General features: G+C 42.9%; 1 protein-coding gene across 7 annotated transcripts in view; it reads right to left on the bottom strand.

Moving 5' to 3' along the window:
- Positions 1–20880, bottom strand: part of RNF213 (ring finger protein 213) — a 110275-nt gene that overhangs the window by 54959 nt on the left and 34436 nt on the right. For 5 of the 7 annotated variants that reach the window (XM_082861188.1, XM_082861191.1, XM_082861189.1 and 2 more), the window contains 10 exons: positions 20386–20583; positions 16532–16754; positions 15693–15748; positions 14396–14549; positions 11534–11704; positions 6798–6887; positions 5534–5656; positions 4506–4686; positions 2337–2552; positions 1850–1999 (listed from right to left, as the gene is read on the bottom strand). In XM_082861188.1, coding sequence (XP_082717314.1) covers positions 1850–1999; positions 2337–2552; positions 4506–4686; positions 5534–5656; positions 6798–6887; positions 11534–11704; positions 14396–14549; positions 15693–15748; positions 16532–16754; positions 20386–20583 — 1562 coding nt within the window. The remainder of the gene's footprint in view (positions 1–1849; positions 2000–2336; positions 2553–4505; positions 4687–5533; positions 5657–6797; positions 6888–11533; positions 11705–14395; positions 14550–15692; positions 15749–16531; positions 16755–20385; positions 20584–20880) is intronic. The other 2 variants (XM_082861190.1, XM_082861193.1) reach the window with 1 other exon arrangement.

Genomic DNA, 20880 nt, shown 5'->3' with positions numbered 1-20880 from the left:
GGAGGGCTCTCTGGATTGGGGGTCTCAGGTATATGGCAGAATAAAGGCATTTCCAGGCACGTATGCTTTGTCAGGAAGCTAACAGACGGTACGTACCATTAAATTTAAGAAGAAAGGAGAACAGAGGATACAGGAAGAAGGAAGGCAGTAAGACTAGATGTGCATATTGGATGCTGAGAACCCTCCAGACCTCATTTCTCTCTTGACTCCCAGAAACCTGGCAGCGGGGCCTATACCTTCCAAGCAAGAGACTGGCAATCTAAGCAGCCCAAGAGAGAGGAGCTAAAGATACAGGCTATTTCAAAGCCTAGCCACGCCACCCTCAGAATCCTCCATTAGCATGTTAGGCACCTCTCTTAATATAAACAGATAAACAAGCATTTCTAGACAGATGGGGAAAGTCTTTAACATGAAAAATAGATATTAAAACATACCAAGAGATAAAAGCAACTCGGAGGAAATAGGAAACTATTCAAGATAAAGAAAAAGAAAACCTCTAAATCAAAAATATCAATAATCTCAGAAAGATATGATACTGCAACCATGAACAACAACAGGATAGCAGAGAAAAAGGATCACTCAGAGGAAAAAAAGAGTTCTTATAAATTAAATACATAAGAAGAGAAATTTAAAAATTTACTGGAAACGTTAGAAGGTCAAATTAAGGAAACTGCTCAGAAAGCAGAACAAAACACAAAGAGATGGAAAATAGGAGAGAAAATGTATGGAAGTCAGATGACCATTCCAGGAGATCACACATCCAACTGTGAATTCCAGCAAGAGAAAAAGTAACCACTTAACTAACACAAGAAGTTTCCCCAGAACTCAAGGACTTGGATTTCCAGATTAGAAAGACCCACTTAATTATGCCCAGTACAACAGATGGGAAACAGACCCATTCCAAGGCACATCATTAGGAAATTTCAGAATAAGGGGGACAAAAAGATATCAAGAGCTTCCTGAGAGAGAAAATATGTCATCCACGAAGGATAAGAATCACATCTGACTCTCAACAGCGACCCTGCAGAGACCATGGAGCCACAAATCCCAAATCCTGAAGGAAAACGTTTCCAGTCTGTACCTCTGCACCAAACAACAGATCTCATGTACGGGCAGACATTTTCAGACAGGCAACGACTCCTGTGCCCCCTTCTCAGGAGGGACCAGAGGGTGTGTTTCACTAAAACACAGGAGTGAAAGCAGGGAGCCATGGGACCCAGGACACAGATCCAGCCGAGGACAGAAGCAGGACATCCCTAGGACTGCATCCCTCCAGTCTGGGGAGAGTCCTTCTGAAAAGTCAAACTGACTGCCTTGTGAGGAAATTCAAATGGTTGGTAAAGAGTCTGGGATTGAATTTAAAAACAAATACATTGAAAACAAAGCATAGGACAAGACAAGAATTTTAAATCTAGAGAAAACAGTTTGCACAAGAAATGGAAGAGAATCATGGTATGTTTCATGGCTCAGGTATGAACAGTGCATTTACACAGTCGTGACTATTTAAACCCTGAGGACTGATCTAATTAAAATTATGATAAAATTGGAGGAAAGGGAGGTTGGAAAGGTTATGTGTGTAAGGCAGAAATTGGAAAAACAAGGAGATTTAACATTTAACATGGATAATGCTTAAACCTGAAAAATCAAGGAGATATTTAAGCATGCTATTTAGAGATATGGCAGTAATCGCCAAAAAAATTTTAACTTTGTTAAAAATTAACACATTTAAAAAAGCCTCCCGTCCAAGATAAAAGGCTGCTACTGTGATACATTTTTATCATATTCTCTTTTGACCATTCTCCCCTGGGGACCCCTCAATTTTGTTTATTTTAATGCTTAAGAATATCACCTTTAATCAGGTCTTTTACCCTCCCATACAACTTCAGGAGAGAGTCAACATATGTTTTCTCATTCTTTAGAGCGACTAGTTGATTCTTTCTGAGACTCAGCACTTCCTTCATAGCGTGTCTTTTCTCATGGGCTGGAAGACTTGTACTCCCTGAAAAAAAAAGAAAAGGAAACCAGTAGAACACACAAACATTCGCTTGTGGCAAGACATTTCTTCCACCCACATGAACATGCCCCACGTGCTGAGCTATGTGGAGGGTGACGCAGGGGGCTGCGTGCAGGGCCACTCCAAGATGTCCCCGTGTCAGCAGCATGGAATAAAAACAGCCAGTGCTCTGACACAGTCAGTATTTTATCACTTTCCCATTATTTTCCTAAGGATTAGAAGCCATCGCCTGTCAACTTCCTGGCGAGAAGAGCCACTAATCATAAAGACGACAAAGATTGCCCCTCTACAAGACACACAGGCAAACACAGACGCTTCTTACCGTCTAACCCCTCATGAGCCTGAAGTCCACATCTCAACTTACTTAACTGCCAGATGTCAAGGAACTGATTGGTGTGTTTTATGATCAGCTCCAGTTGTCCAACTAAAATCGCTCCACTGACGAGGTCATTAGTAACTTTTCTGAACACAGAGTCAGCAGTGGCCATCAACTTCTTCCCTTCATCGGTAATATTTTCTAATATTTTCTCATTGGTTCCTGATCAAGTTAAGAACAGAGTTAAAACGGTGGGCATCCCACTTCCTTCCCACGTTATTGAATTCCCAGTAACTTCCTCATTGCTCTGACCCAACTTCCACACAATAAAGCAGAGTCATTCCGTGTTTCCAGATGTGCTTCTCACATCCCTCGATTCTGCTTTGCCCAGGAGGTTTACATCTCACCCAAATTCATCTCCCAAAGGACTTCCTTCTTCATGAAGACGATTCCTCAAATGACCAAAGTCAGCCAGGAGAACCACATTTCTCAGTTATTTTAAACCTGTGCCCTCTTCAGTATACTGAATATCTTTCTTAAACTAGACATCACCGCCTTTAAAATCTCCCATCTTGAGAACGCTTAGAGAAAAATAAACTGCACTAGGGATGCACTGACACCCCGTGAGGGTTATCTACGTGGTCTTAAGGAGGCATCATCACAGCACATGGAAACAAGATAAACATCAGTGTAATGGCTATACTCTACACATCTTGGCTATCTTGCAAAATGTTGAATGTGAATTTTAGGATCAATTTAGAGGGCAAAATTTTCAAACATACTTAACCACCAGAAGGTTTCTCTCCCAGTCATACTAGGGTCATACAGTTGGGTCATGCCATTAAAAGCAAATAAAACAGCTTTATTCACAATTGCAAAATCTTGGAAGTATCCAAGATGTTCTTCAGTAGGTGAATGGACAAACTGTGGTCCATTCACATAATGGAACATTATTCAGTGGTAAAAAGAAGTGAGGTATGAAAAGGAACCTTCAATGCATGTTGCTAAACGAAGAAGCCAATCTGAAAAGGTTACAGAGTGTGTGATTCCAACCATATCACTTTCTGCAAAAGGCACAACTGTAGAAGAGGGGAGAGGGGAGGGATGAACAGGTGGAACACAAGGTTTTAGGGCAGTGAAACTATTCGGTATGATACGGTAATAGTGGATGCACATCATTAAACATTTGTCAAAACCCGCAGAAAGTACCAGAGTAAACCCAATGTAAACATTGGGCTTTAGTTATTAATAACATATCAGTACTGGCTCATCAGTTATAACAATTGTACCACACTGAAGCAAGACATTAATAATAGAGGAAACTGTGTGTGTGGAGGGGCTAAATATGGGAAATCTCTGTACTTTCTGCTCAATTTTTCTATCAACTTAAACTGCTCTAAAATATAAGGTCTATTAATTTAAAAGACACAAATGTAATATTTTCAAATGAGTAGTTTTTAATCATTACATAGGAATTCCACATCAATCTTCTTATTTTATCGCTACAACAACCCTGCCATTGAAGAAACTTAGCTTTTTGTTCTAAGGCTGTCCCAGTAATTTGATGAAACTGAGACGCAAAATAATCTAACTGTGGTGCTTTTCCACTAGATCTGAATCTAACGACTCACACGTAAACCTGAATATAATGTTTTTAGGGAAATACACATCTCTCCCTCTTTGGTCACAAACGCTTGGGTCATGGAATGTACGGGTGGAAAAATCAGGCAGTACTTAGTTTTTGCTAAGGTCACCAGTATTGGATCGGACATTTATATGGATCTCAGAACAACAAAGAGAGGGTTTTAGACTCAGATACACTTGGGTTTTGATTTCAGTTCTTAACACTTATTCTTGGCAAGACCTTGGGTAAGTCCTATTACATTCTCCACCTCAGTTTCTTTGTCTGAGGAGCCTCAGGACCACTTCAAGTATAAGACGTCAGCATGGTAGCTGGTGTTCAGCAGCTATTCTATGAATGGTGGATTTCAGTGTTAGCTCTCAATTACAATACAAGATACTATGAACCTTCCTGGGTCCTTCCATCCAGGCTGCTTCTTTTGGCAAACATCAACCCATTCGAACTGACTCACAGGTCAAATACTCTGCCCTACCCTTGGGTCAGGAGGCACCACTGGACAGAGCACATGTTCCCAGCACCCTCTGTGAACATACCATACAACTTGAGGAGATGATTGACTTCTGGCCAAGTGAGCAGGTGATTCAAAACCTCACCTAAGTCATCTACAAATTCCCCTCTACTTCTCGGCCAGGACTTAGTGATCACAGCAGACACAAGGGTGCCACATTTCCTCAAGTCGTTATAAGAGATTTTCTCAAGGATACTGGTCTGAGACTACAAGAAAATGAATAAAGAGAGGGATATTTAGAAGGTTTTTCTGGTTGGTTTGTTTTTGAATAACAGAAGTAAATTACCCACCCAACAGCATTTCAGAAATCCCTCATAACTAGTTTTACAAAGCCTCAAAAAAACCAATTATAAATAAAATGCTTAACTTTTCTTAGGGCACTTCCATTTTCCTGTGCACTGTCTCCGTAAGTGATGAATACTGGGGATGCGGAAACAGGTACCGACAGACAGATACAGACACAACCCACAAGTCACCCCTCTTTCCACTGGCTCAATGCCAGTTTCTACATTTTTCCTGGGACTTTCACATTATGAAAAACATCAAACATAATACAAGTAAACCATTAATACTGGTATCCTTTGTATTCCTAACTGTAATTCTTGTAAAGCTGCCTACAAACAACACATAAATTTTAATTCTCTTTCTAAGTGAATTGATAAAATCTTTTCAACTTCATACACTTTTCTTCCATAATGCTTTGCTAACCTTTGGGGTCTTCTACTGCATGCTAAGCAAGTGTTATTAGCAAGCAATAAAACAAAGGCTGGGTCGGTGGCAATGATAATAATGGGGCATTTAGGAGCAGCCTGTGAGATTTCTGGGGGTCACCCGTGAACTGCTATGATACCATGCAGTAGCAGGAAGCTGAGTGGCATTTCAAGGAGTGGGTACAGGGTACTGGATTTCAGGCTGGGGAGAGGGATGCCCAGAGCCCATTCTTTGCATTGGTGCAGGGTCTCAGAACCCGCGGCACTTAATAGCCTTTAGTTGATGAAGACAGAAGGCAGGTGTGAACCCAAACGCAATTCCTGAGTGGGAAAGGTTGTTCACCTGGCAGATCGAGCTCACGGCTTCAATGGCACACATCTCAAAGCGTTTCGACACACTGTCTTCTGCACCTGCAGCATCCCAGTTAGTGCTACAGAAGGCAGAGATCTGGGAGAGAGGCTTCTCCTGCAAGACGGGAAGATGAGGGTGTTATAGGTTTGGGGTGCTGCACTCTCAGACACTATGGAATGAAAACACCCTAGTAATTTTCACTTTCCTACTACTATATCAGCTCCCCATTATTTTGACCTTCTTCCCATCCCATGCTAAGCATGTCCTCCCTGCCTCTAACCATTAGACCAACAAGGCAAAAATTCAAACAAGACCAAGAAGGCTAAAATTCCCACTTTGCAGAAAAAGCATCCGGCTCAGCAGCTTGCAAAAGCAGGTAAATTTAAAAAAAAAAAAAAAAAAAAGGGCTTCCCTGGTGGCGCAGTGGCTGTCAATCTGCCTGCCAGTACGGGGGACATGGATTCAAGCTCTGGTCCGGGAAGATTCCCACATGCCGCGGAGCAACTGAGCCCATGCACCACAACTACTGAGCCTGCGCTCTAGATCTTGCAAGCCACATCTAGTGAGCCTGCGTGCCACATCTACCGAGCCTGCGTGCCACAACTACTGAAGCCTGCACGCCTAGAGGCTGTGCTCTGCAACAAGAGAAGCCACCGCAATAAGAAGCTCGCACATTGCAACGAAGAGTAGTCCCCGCTCGCCGCAACTAGAGAAGGCCTGCGCAGCAATGAAGACCCAACGCAGCCAAAAATAAATAAAATAAATGTATAACAAAAATATAAATTTTTTTAAATTAATTAATTAAAAAAGGTTTCTTCTTTGCTTCTCTTTTCCTAAAAAGATCCATTTAACAGTTACGTAGAAAACCCTCATATCCCGTTTTTTAAAACCCGAATTTTCTAGGGTCACAGGCCTTAATTAAAAATGGGGAGCAATTTTGTGTTGTCCCCACTTGTCACTGGGTTTAATAAGGCTCTTGTCACCAACAGGCCACTTAGAGCCACAGCATATAGGGTTAGTGCCAATTAGAACCCCATGCATGCTGAGGGTTCCCCTGGTGCCCAGACCTTGTGCCCTCATTCTTCTCTGGAATACCATCTGCAGTCAAACTATTAAGGCTGAATCAGAAATCATATGACAGAGTCATATGAACCCCATGCCCTGTCCCTTCAAATGCAGTCATCACGTGTCTTGGTTGCTTCTCACGGTCTGGTTTTACCGACTTCCAAAAAGAACATCCCCCGACTTTCAGTACCTGTTTGAGCCTCCCTTCCATGTCCCCCAGCAAGGATTCCTTCCAGCCATGCTCTGCAGGGAAGTTTATTTCCACCAGTCGCCTCCAGACCTGCAAAACCCACATGTAAGGGACAGCCACTAGGACACCTAGATGCCACAGTGGAATTCTATGAAGGAAGATGATTATGCACAGCGCTTCAAAGACACCTGGGTTCTGACTCATCTTTGTCAATGGTCTGCTGTGTCACTGGTGTGTCAGGGCAACCCACCTTAGCCTTATAAAACGAAGGGTCCTGACTGGGACAGGTCATCTCTACAGTCTCTTCCACTGTGTAACTGGTTTTTAACCTGAAAGGATTTCCCTCCATTGTTTTATTTCAAAAAGTTTCAAACTTAACAGAAAGTTGCAATGACAGCACAAGGACACTCATATACCTTCAGCTAGGCTCCCCAGTGTTTAAAGTGACTGCTTTATCTCTTTCTCTTTTGTGCTCCCTTTAGTCTCTCTAGAAATAGGCATTTTCTCTGCTGAACCATCGGAAGGAAGTTGCAGACGTCATGTCCCTTGGCCCATAAGTCCTGGGCAGGCATCCCCAACACCATGTCCCTTCTGCTACACATGGTAGTACAGGTGTCACGCTGAGGCCAGTTCACGTGGGTGTGACCTTTCTCGAGGAAGGGTCCATGTCCACATTTCTCTCATTGTCCACAGGTGTCCTTCCTGTTTGGGTCATGGATCCAACTGACGGACACACACTGCATTTAGTTACCATGTCTCTTTTCTAGAAGAGTTCTCTGGCCTTTTCTGTTTTCCTTTCTGTTATGATGATGACAAAGTTTTTTTCTTTTCCATTATGGTTTACCACAGGATATTGAATATAGTTCCCTGTGCTATACAGTTGGGCCTTGTTTACCTATTTTATATATTAGTAGTTTGTATCTGTTAATCCCAAACTCCTAATTTATCCCTCCCAGACCCCCTTTCCCTTTTGGTAACCACAAGTCTGTTCTCTACGTCTGTGAGTCTGTCTCTGTTTAGTAAATAAGTTCATTTGTGTTGTATTTTAGATCCCACATGTAAGTGACAGCATATGGTATTTGTCTTTCTCTGTCTGATTTACTCCACCTAATATGATAATCTCTAATATGATAATCCTCTTCTGGTCATTACTCATTGTGATACTCCAATTGCCTCAGATTTGGATAGTGGGAACCCCTGCAAGCTAGCTTCTGTCTCCTTTTTTTAAAAATGTAATAATTTTAGATGTACGGAAATACTGCAGAGATAGTATGGAGAGTTCCAGATACTCTCAGCCCAATTTCCCCGAGTGCTAACACGTTACGTAGCCATAGTACAGTTGTCAAAGCTAAGTAATTAGCATTGCTAGATTACCACGAACAAAACCACTGGCTTTATTTGGATTTCACCACTTTTTTCCCATGAACATCCTTTTACCATCCAGGATCTAACCTAGGATATCACCTTGGATCTAGTCCTGCCTCCTTGTGACAGGTCACCACTCGACTTCAAGCACTTCTACTTTCTGGCAATACAAGGTGTTTCAGGCTGGCCTTTCACTTCTTCAGCCCCACCTCTAGAATCTGCTGTTCCTTCCAGAAGCACAGGTTTGGGGGGGTTTTGTTTTGGTTTGTTTTTCACGGGAAATGACATTTAGAAGCCATGACTAGGGCTCTGGGTGTGCTCACAGACCTCGGTGTCACAATCTCGAGGCCCTTTCAGTGGATGGAGTCAGGAACTGTGGTTGCTTTTTATTTTTTTAATTTTTACAATATTTATTTATTTATTTTTGGCTGCGATGGGTCTTCGTTGCCGTGCACGGGCTTTCTCTAGTTGCGGCCAGCAGGAGCTACACTTTGTTGCAGTGCACAGCTTCTCATTGTGGTGACTTCTCTTGTTGCGGAGCACGGGCTCTAGACACGTGGGCTTCAATAGTGTGGCTCGCGGGCTCTAGAGTGCAGGCTCAGTAGTTGTGGTGCAGGGGCTCAGCTGCTTCGCGGATGTGGGATCTTCCTGGACCAGGGCTCGAACCTGTGTCCCCTGCATTGGCAGGCGGACTCCCAACCACTGTGCTACCAGGGAAGCCCCTGTTGTTGCTATTTATTTATTATACAGCAGGTTCTTATTCGTTATCTACTTTATACATATTAGTGTATATATCTCAATACCAATCTCCCAATTCATCCCACCACCACCACCACCCCACCCCCGCTTTCCCTCCTTGGTGTCCATACGTTTGTTCTCTACATCTGTGTCTATTTCTGCCTTGCAAACCAGTTCATCTGTACCATTTTTCTAGATTCCACATATATGTGTTAATATACGATATTTGTTTTTCTCTTTCTGACTTACTTCACTCTGTATGACAGCCTCTATGTCCATCCATGTCTTCACAAACGACCCAATTTCGTTCCTTTTTATGGCAGAGTAATATTCCATCGTATATATGTACCACATCTTCTTTATCCATTTGTCTGTCGATGGGCATTTAGGTTGCTTCCATGACCTGGCTATTGTAACTAGTGCTGCAATGAACATTGGGATGCATGTGTCTTTTTGAATTATGGTTTTCTCTGGGTATATGCCCAGTAGTGGGATTGCTGGGTCATATGGTAATTCTATTTTTAGTTTTTTAAGGAAGATCCATACTGTTCTCCTTAGTGGTTGTATCAACTTACATTTCCACCAACAGTGCAAGAGGGTTCCCTTTTCTCCACACCCTCTCCAGCACTTGTTGTTTGTAGATTTTCTGATGATGCCCATTCTAACTGGTGTGAGGTGACATTCATTGTAGTTTTGATTTGCATTTCTCTAATCATTAGTGATGTTGAGCAGCTTTTCATGTGCTTCTTGGCCATCTATATGTCTTCTTTGGAGAAATGTCTATTTAGGTCTTCTGCCCATTGTTTGGTTGGGTTGTTTGTTTTTTTAATATTGAGCTGCATGAGCTGTTTATGTATCTTAGAGATTAATCCTTTGTCCATTGACTCGTTTGCAAATATTTTCTCCCATTCTGAGGGTTGTCTTTTCGTCTTGTTTATAGTTTCCTTTGCTGTGCAAAAGCTTTTAAGTTTCATTAGGTCCTATTTATTTTTGTTTTTATTTCCATTACTCTAGGAGGTGGGTCAAAAAAGATCTTGCTGTGATTTATGTCAAACAGTGTTCTTCCTATGTTTGCCTCTAAGAGTTTTATAGTGTCCAGTCTTACATTTAGGTCTCGAATCCATGTTGAGTTTATTTTTGTATATGGTGTTAGGGAGTATTCTAATTTCATTCTTTTACATGTAGCTGTCCAGTTTTCCCAGCACCACTTATTGAAGAGACTGTCTTTTCTCCATTGTATATCCTTGCATCCTGTGCCATGGATTAGTTGACCATAGTTGCATGGGTTTATCTCTGGGCTTTCTATCCTGTTCCATTGATCTATATTTCTGTTTTTGTGCCAGTATCATATTGTCTTGATTACTGGAGCTTTGTAGTATGGTTTGAAGTCAGGGAGTCTGATTCCTCCAGCTCCATTTTTTTTTCCTCAAGATTGATTTGGCTATTCAGGGTCTTTTGTGTCTCCATACAAATTTTAAGATTTTTTGTTCTAGTTCTGTAAAAAATGCCATTGGTAATTTGATAGGGATTGCATTGAATCTGTAGACTGCTTTGGGTAGTATAGTCATTTTCACAATATTGATTCTTCCAATCCAAAAACATGGTATATTTCTCCATCTGTGTGTGTCATTTTTGATTTCTTTCATCAGTGTCTCATAGTTTTATTAGTACAGGTCTTTTACCTGTTGTTGCTTTTTAAATCATGAGTTCACACTATACCTCTAGCTCCTTCCAAACCACAGACCTCCTCCTCTCTCCCCTGGTCCACACGTCCCTCCTCCAGTAAGAAAGAACCTGGGCTTCCAACAGCAGCAACCCTGTGTCCATCTGCTCAGCCTCAGAGTACACACAACATAGCTCCAGACTTGCTACACCCATTCCACTGCCAACAGCAAAACTTCTAAACCAAGTTCAAGATGTATGTATGTTTTCCTTGTTTTGACCTTAGACTCTGTTCCGGTGAGGGTGAGTGGTCAGAGTTCTGGGCTCTGGGTATTTGGATTAATGATCTTCTCCCCTCTGTGTAGATAGGTAATAAGTTTGAAGAAGTCTGAGATGGAGTGAGAGTCATTTGTCTCTGCTCATGCAGTCTCAGCTATATGATTTTATAATGACTCCATTAAAGTATCCCTGGAAGGCAACAGCCTATTGAAGTCTGGTTTGATGACGTCAGAGGGCCATTTGGTTGGTTTGCTTATATCACTTTCTAGAACTTTGTCCTGGAGTCAACAGTCTTTAGGCCCTCCCTCTTCCTCCTCAGTGGCACAAGATTCTGTCCACACCTCGGTTTCTGGAAGCCCTCCCTGCCTCCCAACATTTTGGAACTGATTTCCAGTTTCCTCACATTCAGACGCCACTCTGCCCAGTTTCCCTTTCAAGTAGCTCTTGCTTCCATCTTATTCTTCCACTTTCAACATCATAAACCTGACTCATAACCTCAGCACTGGATCAGACTCGAATGCCCCTCCCCGCCAGCCCAACAAGGTCTGTCCTCACCATTCAGCAGCCTCACCATCGGTGTGGGGACCATGGCCCACCCACCAGGGTGCCCGTGCCCTTGGGTCCTGTTAGGGGAGCAGCTGCCTATTCTGCAAACAAGACCCACTGGGTTCCCTGCACTCGGCAGGGCTTACCTCAATCTCCTCGCAGTAAGTGAAGGTGACAGAAAACGAATACTCAGTCTGGAATACGCCCTTTTGAAAAATTCTCTGAAGCCAAGATCTTGTAGCGGCGAGAGTCCCCTGGAAGACTGTGTTTACTGAATTCTTCTTTCCAGTTTCATTTCCCTGTCCTCCTGCTGAATCCTGTCACCACAAGTGAGAGACAGAGAGTTTAATTGTCCCTGTGCTGTGGACCCAAAGGATCGTCCAGATGCCACTCCCTTCCCCCCTGCACGCCCGACACCACCTGTGCGCTCAGACTCACCGGCCTGGCCAGAGCCTGCGCATTCATAGCACTTTCATTTCCCCAGAACATTTCGGCTTCACTCTGGGTGGGCAGCATGGGGGAACGAGGCAGGAGAAGGAGTGGCATGGATGCCCCAACAAATGACCCCAGGCAACTGTTAACAGAGGCAACTCTGCCTCGCCAATGCACAGACTTCCTGGGCTCTGAGCCGAGGAAGAGCTGACAAGCTTCCTCTGGACAGGGTGCGAAGGAGGCACCCAGGGCTCAGAGCTTCCAGCAGTTCAGAGAAGCCGAGCTAGTGTAAACCCTGCTCCTCAGTGACATGTTTGGTCTGCGGGCCAGGAGGTAAACCCACGTCCCCAACCACTGGTGCTCTTTCCTTGAGGTTCTCCCTTCATTCCCTCTCCCTGAAAAGCCCCTTTTCCCCGGGTCAAGGGCTCCAAGGATGCCTCCCTCCCTCTCTCCCTCTCCTTCTCACCAGAAGCACCTTTACCACAAAGCAGATACAGCCCAGCCATCAGCCCCACTTAGAGGCCTCTCCCAGTTCTGTGTGTGTTTCCTTTTGCTTCAACTGAGCCCCTCAAATTGTGTAAGTGTCAGGACCCCCCAAAACTGAATCTGTTGGTGTCACTCCCTCCCTCCAGAGATGCCTGGCCCAAGGGCTAAAGACGCGGTGGCGAGGCACCTGCCCAAGGAGCTGACAGCACGGTCAGTAACCAGGGCAAGTGCCAAGATGAGAAAGCACAAGCTATTTTCAAGGCACATAAAGGGTGCTGTACGCAGCCTGGTGGGGGCAGTTCTTCCCTGAAAGATTCGGGAGCTCTGGGCAGCATGGGAGTGGTGGGCTGGGGTACAGGTGTGACGGGAGCATAGCACTCAGGATGTGGGTGGCAAGGGCCAGCGACAGTTCTGAGCTGAAAGCAGGACACGCTGACCCATGCGGAACGTCCCCGCATGGTGCAGCAGCTTCTAGAATAATCTGGAAGCTTTAGCAGGGTGTGCATGCCATCTGTGATCTGGCACTGCCTAGATCTCAGCTCCATCTCCAGCCACACTAGGCTACCTGTGGGTCCTCCGGAGCAGCATGTTCCTCTCCTCCCTGACACTGCACGGGCTGCTCTCTCGCCCTGTGGGAACGTCAGCCCCTCCGAAGGCCCTTTGTTCCCAGGGCACCTGATCAACACTCCAGCTTAGCATTAAGCCACTGTGCTGCAATTATGTGCTCACAGGATGGTCCCCCTCCTACGCATCCCTGCTGCCAGGGACCTGTCTTCTCCATCTGGGTGTCCCCTGCACCCAGCACAGATGATGGACGTAAGTGGATAACCCAAGTCTGAAAATCTACTCTAGAATCTTCAGCTTTGCTCCTTGTTTTTCTCGATCTGATGTCCTATCAATCCTATCAACCCTTTATGTCAGCATGCAACCAAAAGCTTTGCAAAAACTCTTCATATACTTTGGTTTTATTTAATTTCAGTTCTGCAAAGCTTTCTGCTTTTATGGCACAGGTAGAGTATTTGGATCAGACTGTGGATTGCACTAATCTGAGATCCCAACCAACATTTAAGATAGTTATTTCTACAGGGACATATACCCTAAGTAACTGACAAATTTCAAATTTCTTGAACACAGTTTATCTAGACGTTGGCACCTGCCTATGATGGTTTAAATAATACCCACTTCAGGAGAAAGCAATCATCTTACCAATAATGTTTATTTTTAAATGTATCCTTGGTATTTTAAAGAAGAAAAACGAAAAGGAACAAGTTAAAACATATACTTAATTATTTTATATCACTAACGTCCCAGTTCTGACGTGTCAAATGCTTAACAAATAATTGGTCGATCTAAATATGAAATCATCTATCACCTTCATGTGGAAGCTCAAACTCAAGCTGGTGAAGATCACACAACAATGGGAAAATATAAGCTGCGCACAACAAGCAACGTCATGGATGGAACTCAGAGATGTCACGTCAAGTGAAGAAAGCCAGACACAAAAAGGAAAGAGTTCAAAGATGGGCAAAACTAATCCGTGGTGGTAGAGATCAGGAGAGTGGTTACCTCTGGGAGGTGTGGAGCGAGGGGGGACAGAGCTCTGGGATGTCCCTGCAGCTTGATGAGGGAGATGGAGCCTGTGTGGAAAGGCTCTAAGGTGGGCACTTAGGTGTGTGGACCTCGCTACTGTATTTGAGTTTCAGTGAACAGGAATAAAGCTCAGGTGGGAAAGACTAGGCATGAATATGCATTTAGGTGGGGAGGTCCTTGCCTGAAGTCCCAGCCACTTGCAGAGCTCTTGAATTAACCCAGTCACAGCTGATACTCTACACTTGAGATCCTGCACTGCCTCCTTCCCTCCAACGCAAGCCCTGGAGAGCAAGCACGCACACCGTAGTTCACCAAAATAGCCTCGATGCACAGAACAAAACCTGGCATCAAGTAGGTACCGACAAATATCTGATGACACAATCAGCCACTCTGTGTCATTCCAGCAATCCTAGAATTAGCCTATCTCCTTTTTGAACTGAGGGTGCTTCAGGTTCCATAGCTCTCCTGGGTACAACATTACGTGTACGTGTTCCACTTACCACTAGAAGTTTAAGTATAATAATTCTGCAAACAATCTCAGCAGATAAGGCAGGCATCTCATAAAACGTGTATTCTTTTGTTATTCTGCAGGTAGTTTCGTGAAGTTTCAGGCACACAGTCAAGTAGGACTGTATCAAGGGCTCCTCAAGAATCCTACCCCACAAAGAGTTGAAAGAAATCAATGACGTAATTTAGGAGGAATGAGAAAACAGTACCCCTTATCCATGACGAGTTCCTTCCCTTTAAAACACCTACAAGGAAGGCATGTACTTGATCCCATATAGGTTAACATCCAGGACATTTCCATCTATCTTGAACTTGGGATTAAGATAAAAAGGAAACAAAGTCCTTTTGGTTTGCCTCCATGGTCTGAACTATTTTAACAAAAGCAAGTTAAACTATTTCCAAGTGTATTCCTTTGTTTGAAAAAAATCTTAGGGATGCATATTACCAAAGATTCAAATACCATATAAATTTTTTAAAAAATCAGGAAGATACAGGGAGGGAGAAAGAGAAAGAAATGCTAGAAGAATATATCCTGGGATATCCTGTGCATGAAATCTCTTCCCGCTCTGTGTGGACTTGCTTACTGGTTGACAAATGACCAGAGCTGAGAGTTAGGGAGTTGATCAGAGTGGGGTTTAGAAGGCAGCATGAGAAAGGAATTACCTGGGTCAAATCTGTAATACACAGAATTAGGTGGGGTCCCTGAAGCCCCAGGTGCTTGATGTTAATGAAGACCTGACACCCCCACCTCCATCCTGAACACCCTACTAATTCAGATGAGGTGATCCTGGCAGTGCTCCAAGTATCTCGGAAAATACCTTCTCTCCCACAGGTACATTTCTATTGTTCTGCATTCGGTACACTGTGCCTTCTGGGTATCAGAGGTCACACAAATTTGCAGGAGCAAGTAATCTCAGATGATTACGGAAAACTAACTTTGATTTTTATTTTCAACTTCCCTGACTTGTAAAAAAAATTTGAAGACTAAATGCTGACGAAATGCAGGATGCAAGCATGAATATGTAATATGATGGTGATCACTTAAAAATAAATGACAAAAATGCACAGGAAAAAAGACCAGATGGAAATAAACCAAAATCTTAGCAGCTGATTTCTATGCTTTTCCCTTTTTTAAAAAGTAGCATGATTACATTAATACCTAGAAAAAAGAAGTGGGATATATATTAATTTATGACCTTCCATTAATGACAGCAAATATGGGATACAGCCAATCAGTAGGCGATAACCGTGTGCAAGAGGAGAGAGACTACACTTTACTTTTCTACTTACTTTTCCCGAAACATATCCAGGAGGTGCAACAGCATTTCAAAAGTACTCTTAATACTCTAGGGTGGGGAAGAAAAGAAAAAAAAGAGAGGATTTAATCATGATGCCACCATCTTTGCTAAAACAGACCCCCCAAAATCCAACATAAATAGAGCATAATAATTATTTTCTTTCTATAAACAAATTTTAAGGGGCTCAAGTACTAATCTTATATCTTCTACAAATAAAACTCAGGATTTAAAATTATACTGTTTTGGGGACTTCCCTTGTGGTCCAGTAGTTAAGAATCCGCCTTCCAATGCAGGGGATGGAGGTTCGATCCCTGGTTAGGGAACTAAGATCCCACATGCCACAGGGCAACTAAGCCCACGCCACAACTACTGAGCTCACGTGCCACAACTAGGGAGAAGCCTGTGCGCTGCAACAAAGAGCCCGCACGCAGCAACAAAAGATCCTGCATGCCGCAACTAAGACCCAAAGTAACCAAAAATAAATAAATATTTTTTTAAAAATAAAATAATACCATTTTATCCACCCCCAAAATGGGAAAGGACAGAGAGCAATTAGGAAGTGGACCAATACTCAGAATAACTTCTAGCCCTGCCCTGCACAATCACACATACCCAAAGGCTACTGTTTTATTGAGTTCTATTTACTGAAACAGAATAACTCAAGTAAATCAACCCTTTACCCTATGAAATATTGACCCCTCCTGGTTCTCTTTTTTCTAAATGCTTTACCCTGTCAGGTTTTCAGAAAAGGAGAATCACACATTCTGACTGATTCGGTTTTGATCTGCTTTTGCTAAGCAAGGACTCAAGAGCCGATTCCAGACAACAAACCTGGGAATTTCTGTTGGAGATTTCCTCAAGTCCTTCAAGCCGGTACCAAGTCCCTAGAAGACAGTCCAGGATACGAGGGGGTGAGTAACTCAGGTAGTCAATGAGGTCTTCCATGTAATGAACCAAGTTACTCAGAGGGAGCAAACTGAACCAGGATCGGAACAGATACTCATCCACATTTAGCAAATGTCTGTTCTTTCCCATTAGCTGGAGTAATTGTTTCCTATATAAGGGAAAATTGGAACAGAAAAAAAGGGCAACAGTGAGATCAGTAAAACAGACCAAGTTAGTTAAAATTATGTTAGAAGGGATCTGAAAAGTTCTGATTTCAAAAATGATTTAAATGCTAAGAACTCAATCAAATGAGAAGTAAACAATAATATATTAAGGATTCAGCAACATGGATGAACTCTGAGGACATGATGCTCAGTTAAATCAGCCACTTACAAAAGGACAAATACTCTGATTCCACTTATGTGAGGTCCCTAGAGGAGCCAGATTCATAGAGACAGACAGTAGAGTGGTGGGTGCCAGGGGCTGGTAGTGAGGGAGGGAGTAGACAGTCGTTGTTTAATGGGGACACAGTTTCAGTTTTACAAGATGAAAAGTTCTGGAGACGGATGGGGGTGACAGTTGCATAACAATGTGAATGTACTTAATGCCACTGAACCGTACACTTAAAATGATTAAAATGGTAAATTGTAGGTTAGGTATATTTTATCATAATAATAAAAGAATCCACCCAAAATTAAGCACTTTCCAGCTTTACTGAGATACAACTGGCATATGACGCTGTGTTACGGTTAAGGTTAAATGTGTTGATTTGATACTCTTTCTTATTGCAAAATGACTACCACCATAGCATTACTTGATAGCTACACCCATTGTGTCATATAGTTACCATTTCTTTTCTGTGGTGAAAACATTTTCTGCGGTGAAAACATTTAAAAGTTGCTACTCTCTTAGCTTACTGTAAGTAAACAATACAGTATTATTAACTATAGTTACCATGCTGTACATTAGCTCCCCAGAACTAATTTCTCTTCAGAGTACTGAAGTTTGTACTCTGACCAACATCTCCCCTTTTCCCCACCTCCCAGCCCCTGGTAATCACCATTCTACTCTCTGCTTCTGTGAGTTTGACTTTTTTACATTTCACATATAAGTGATATCATACAGTATTTGCCTTTATCTATCTGACTTATCTCACTTAGCATAATGCCCTCAAGGTCCATCCATGTGTTGCAAGTGGCAGGATTCCCTTTTTTTTGTGGCTGAATAATACTGCGTCATATATACATATATATGATGATATACACAAGTATATATACATCATATATATGTATACACACACACACATATACACACCACTGCTTCTTTATTTGTTCATTTGTTGATGGACACGTAGGCTGCTTCCACATCTTGCCTATTGTGAATAATGCTGTAATGAACACAGGGGTACAGATATCTCTTCGAGATACTTATTTCATTTCCTTGGGCTACATACCCACAAGTAGGACTGCTGGCAATCCTATGGCAATCCTATGGCAGTTCTTTTTTTAACTTTTGATACTGTTTTCCATTGTGGGTGCAATAATTTATGAACTAAGCATGTTGACGCGTGAATAAGCAAGTGCCCTGGATCAAACAGTCTATGCAAACCCAGTCCGGGGAAGGTCTTTAAATTATGCTGTTCTGTAACACTGTCCTGGAGACCCGAAAAGATGACAATGGGAAAGTAAATACAGCCGAGTGACACAGAAGCGACAGAGGCTACGCGAAACATATGGATGGATAAAGCTTCACTACATACTAAAGGCCACTTTTGCCTAAAAGACACGATCTTTAAGACCAATGCTAATGTTTGTCATTCTCCAGCTAAATTTCTTCTAGATAGTCAGTCTTCTAGATAAATGCCCCTTGAAGGGCAATTTAAAATATATATAATTATATAAATAATCTTAATTTGGCTTTAATTTCAAAACGTTCCAATAATAGTGAAGAAGAAATAATTCAGCTCACTCACTATTTCAATCCCTAAAAACCTATAGGCTAGATCCTATTGGATTAGGGGTGGGGAGGGCAGATGAGAGACTTGGAATAGTTTCTTTGACAAAAAACAAAGTAAATGGGGGATGTTATCTGTGCTTGGAAATAAGTGTTAGTATTAATTTTTTTGTACTGAACTTGTATTTTTTATTTAGCTTTTGTACTTAAATTTGATTTACCATTTTTCTTTTATGGATTGTGCTTTCTGTGTCTTCTCTAAGAAATCTTTCCTTGCCTCAAAATAGTACTTCACTACCTCAAGATGTGCACCTACAATGTGCAAAGCCTCTGACCTGTGAAATTCTACTTTCAGGAATTTATCTTGAGGAAATAATTGGACAGGGAAAATTACAAAGAAGTGCATCAAAGCGTGCTTATAAAGCGAAAGTGCAGAAATAATCCAAGCGTCCAGGCATAGAGAACCGGCTAAATCAAATTTGCAACACTAAGCAGTCATTACAAAAGTAGGTATATATTTACTGGCAAAAAAAATCGTTCACAATATACTGTTAAATGAAAAAAAGAAGGTTGGAAAACAGGATAAAACAGAATCAATAATCTATCATAGAGGCGGGGCAGGAGGGAATTGCATGAAACCAGACAAAAGGTGCAAACTTCTAGATATAAGATAAATAAATGCTACGGATATAACGTACAACATGATAAATATAATGAACACTGCTCTGTGTTATATATGAAAGCTGCTCAGAGAGGAAATCCTAAGAGTTCTCATCACAAGGGAGAAACTTTTTTTCTACTTCTTTAATTTTGCACCTATGAGGTAATAATAGATGTTCCCTAAACTTATCGTTGGTCATCATTTTGTGATGTAAGTCAAATCATTATGCTGTACACCTTAAGCTTATACAGTGCTATAGGTCAATTATATCTCAATAAAACTGTAAGAAAAATACATAATCTATCTTTTGTGGTTGATTTTTTTTTTTTTTTTTTTGCAGTACGCAGGCCTCTCACTGTTGTGGCCTCTCCGTTGCGGAGCACAGGCTCCGGATGCGCAGGCTCCGCGGCCATGGCTCACAGGCCCAGCCGCTCCGCAGCATGTGGGATCTTCCTGGACCAGGGCGCGAACCCGTGTCCCCTGCATCGGCAGGTGGACTCTCAACCACTGCGCCACCAGGGAAGCCCTGTGGTTGATTTTTAAGCATATAAAGCACCCACATATCGACATTTGGACAAAACCCTGCAAATACACAGGCCAAAGTGTCAACAGCAATGATTAGCTCTGGGGTTGCAGGCCATTTTTGTATTTTTCTTTGTATTTCTTGCTTGTTTAAAATTCTTTTTTTTTTTAATTTAATTTAATTTATTTTTTGGCTGCGATGGGTCTTCATTGCTGTGCACGGGCTTTCTCTAGTTGTGGGGAGAGGGGGCTACTCTTCGTTGCAGTGTGCAGGCTTCTCATTGTGGTAGCTTCTCTTGTTGTGGAGCATGGGCTCTAAGCACGTGGGCTTCAGTAGTTGCAGCACGCAGGCTCAGTAGCTGTGGCTCATGGGCTCTAGAGCACAGCCTCAGTAGTTGTGGTGCACGGGCTTAGTTGCTCCAAGGCATGTATCTTCCCAGACCAGGGTTCGAACCCGTGTCCCCTGCACTGGCAGGCGGATTCTTAACCACTGAGCCACCAGGGAAATCCCCTAAAATCTTTAAAGAAGTAATTTAAAAAGAAGTGATACATTACTTCCATCACTAAAAGCAGGAATGAGTGGGTACTAAAAGTCCACTGGAGATCTTGGAAGCACAGTTTTGATTCCAAGATTTACATACATAAGTGCAGGTCTGTAACTTACTGATCTGCTCTTTTTTCCCGAAACTCCAAGAAGGAGATGCCTTCAAGGGCTGCCCAGGTGTCCTCGGGCTGCACGCCTGAGTCCTGGGCTGATGAGGACAGGTCCATGCAGTGGTGCAGCACAGGCAGGGCACACACCCAATGGTCAACCTTTCTGTCCATGCACATTTGGCACAGGTTTACCATGGATGCTCGCCAGCTAGAAAAGGAACAGAGATCCCATGTGAGCCCAGCACGGCCAGTGTCAGGCCAGCCCCGGGGGTCTGACACCCACCAGCGAAGGGACAGCTCCTCGCACAGAGCATAAGATAAGAGCGCACTGGGTGTCTGAGCACAGAGTGACCAGATCAGGGAGAAACCTCAGGGGCCCCCTCGGCACCCCCAAAAAGCATCAGGCACTGAACTGGCCCTTTCGAAGCCCCAGAGCAAACTCCTGGTGGCATCTTTCCAACCTCCTTGACAGTGGAGGAGACAGAGGTTCAGAGAGGCATGTGAT

Source organism: Leucopleurus acutus (assembly GCF_964270905.1).
Source record: "Leucopleurus acutus genome assembly, chromosome: 19".
NCBI lineage: Eukaryota > Metazoa > Chordata > Mammalia > Artiodactyla > Delphinidae > Leucopleurus > Leucopleurus acutus.
Note: the sequence above shows the minus strand (reverse complement) of the source record. Positions and strands in the feature narration are given on the sequence as shown.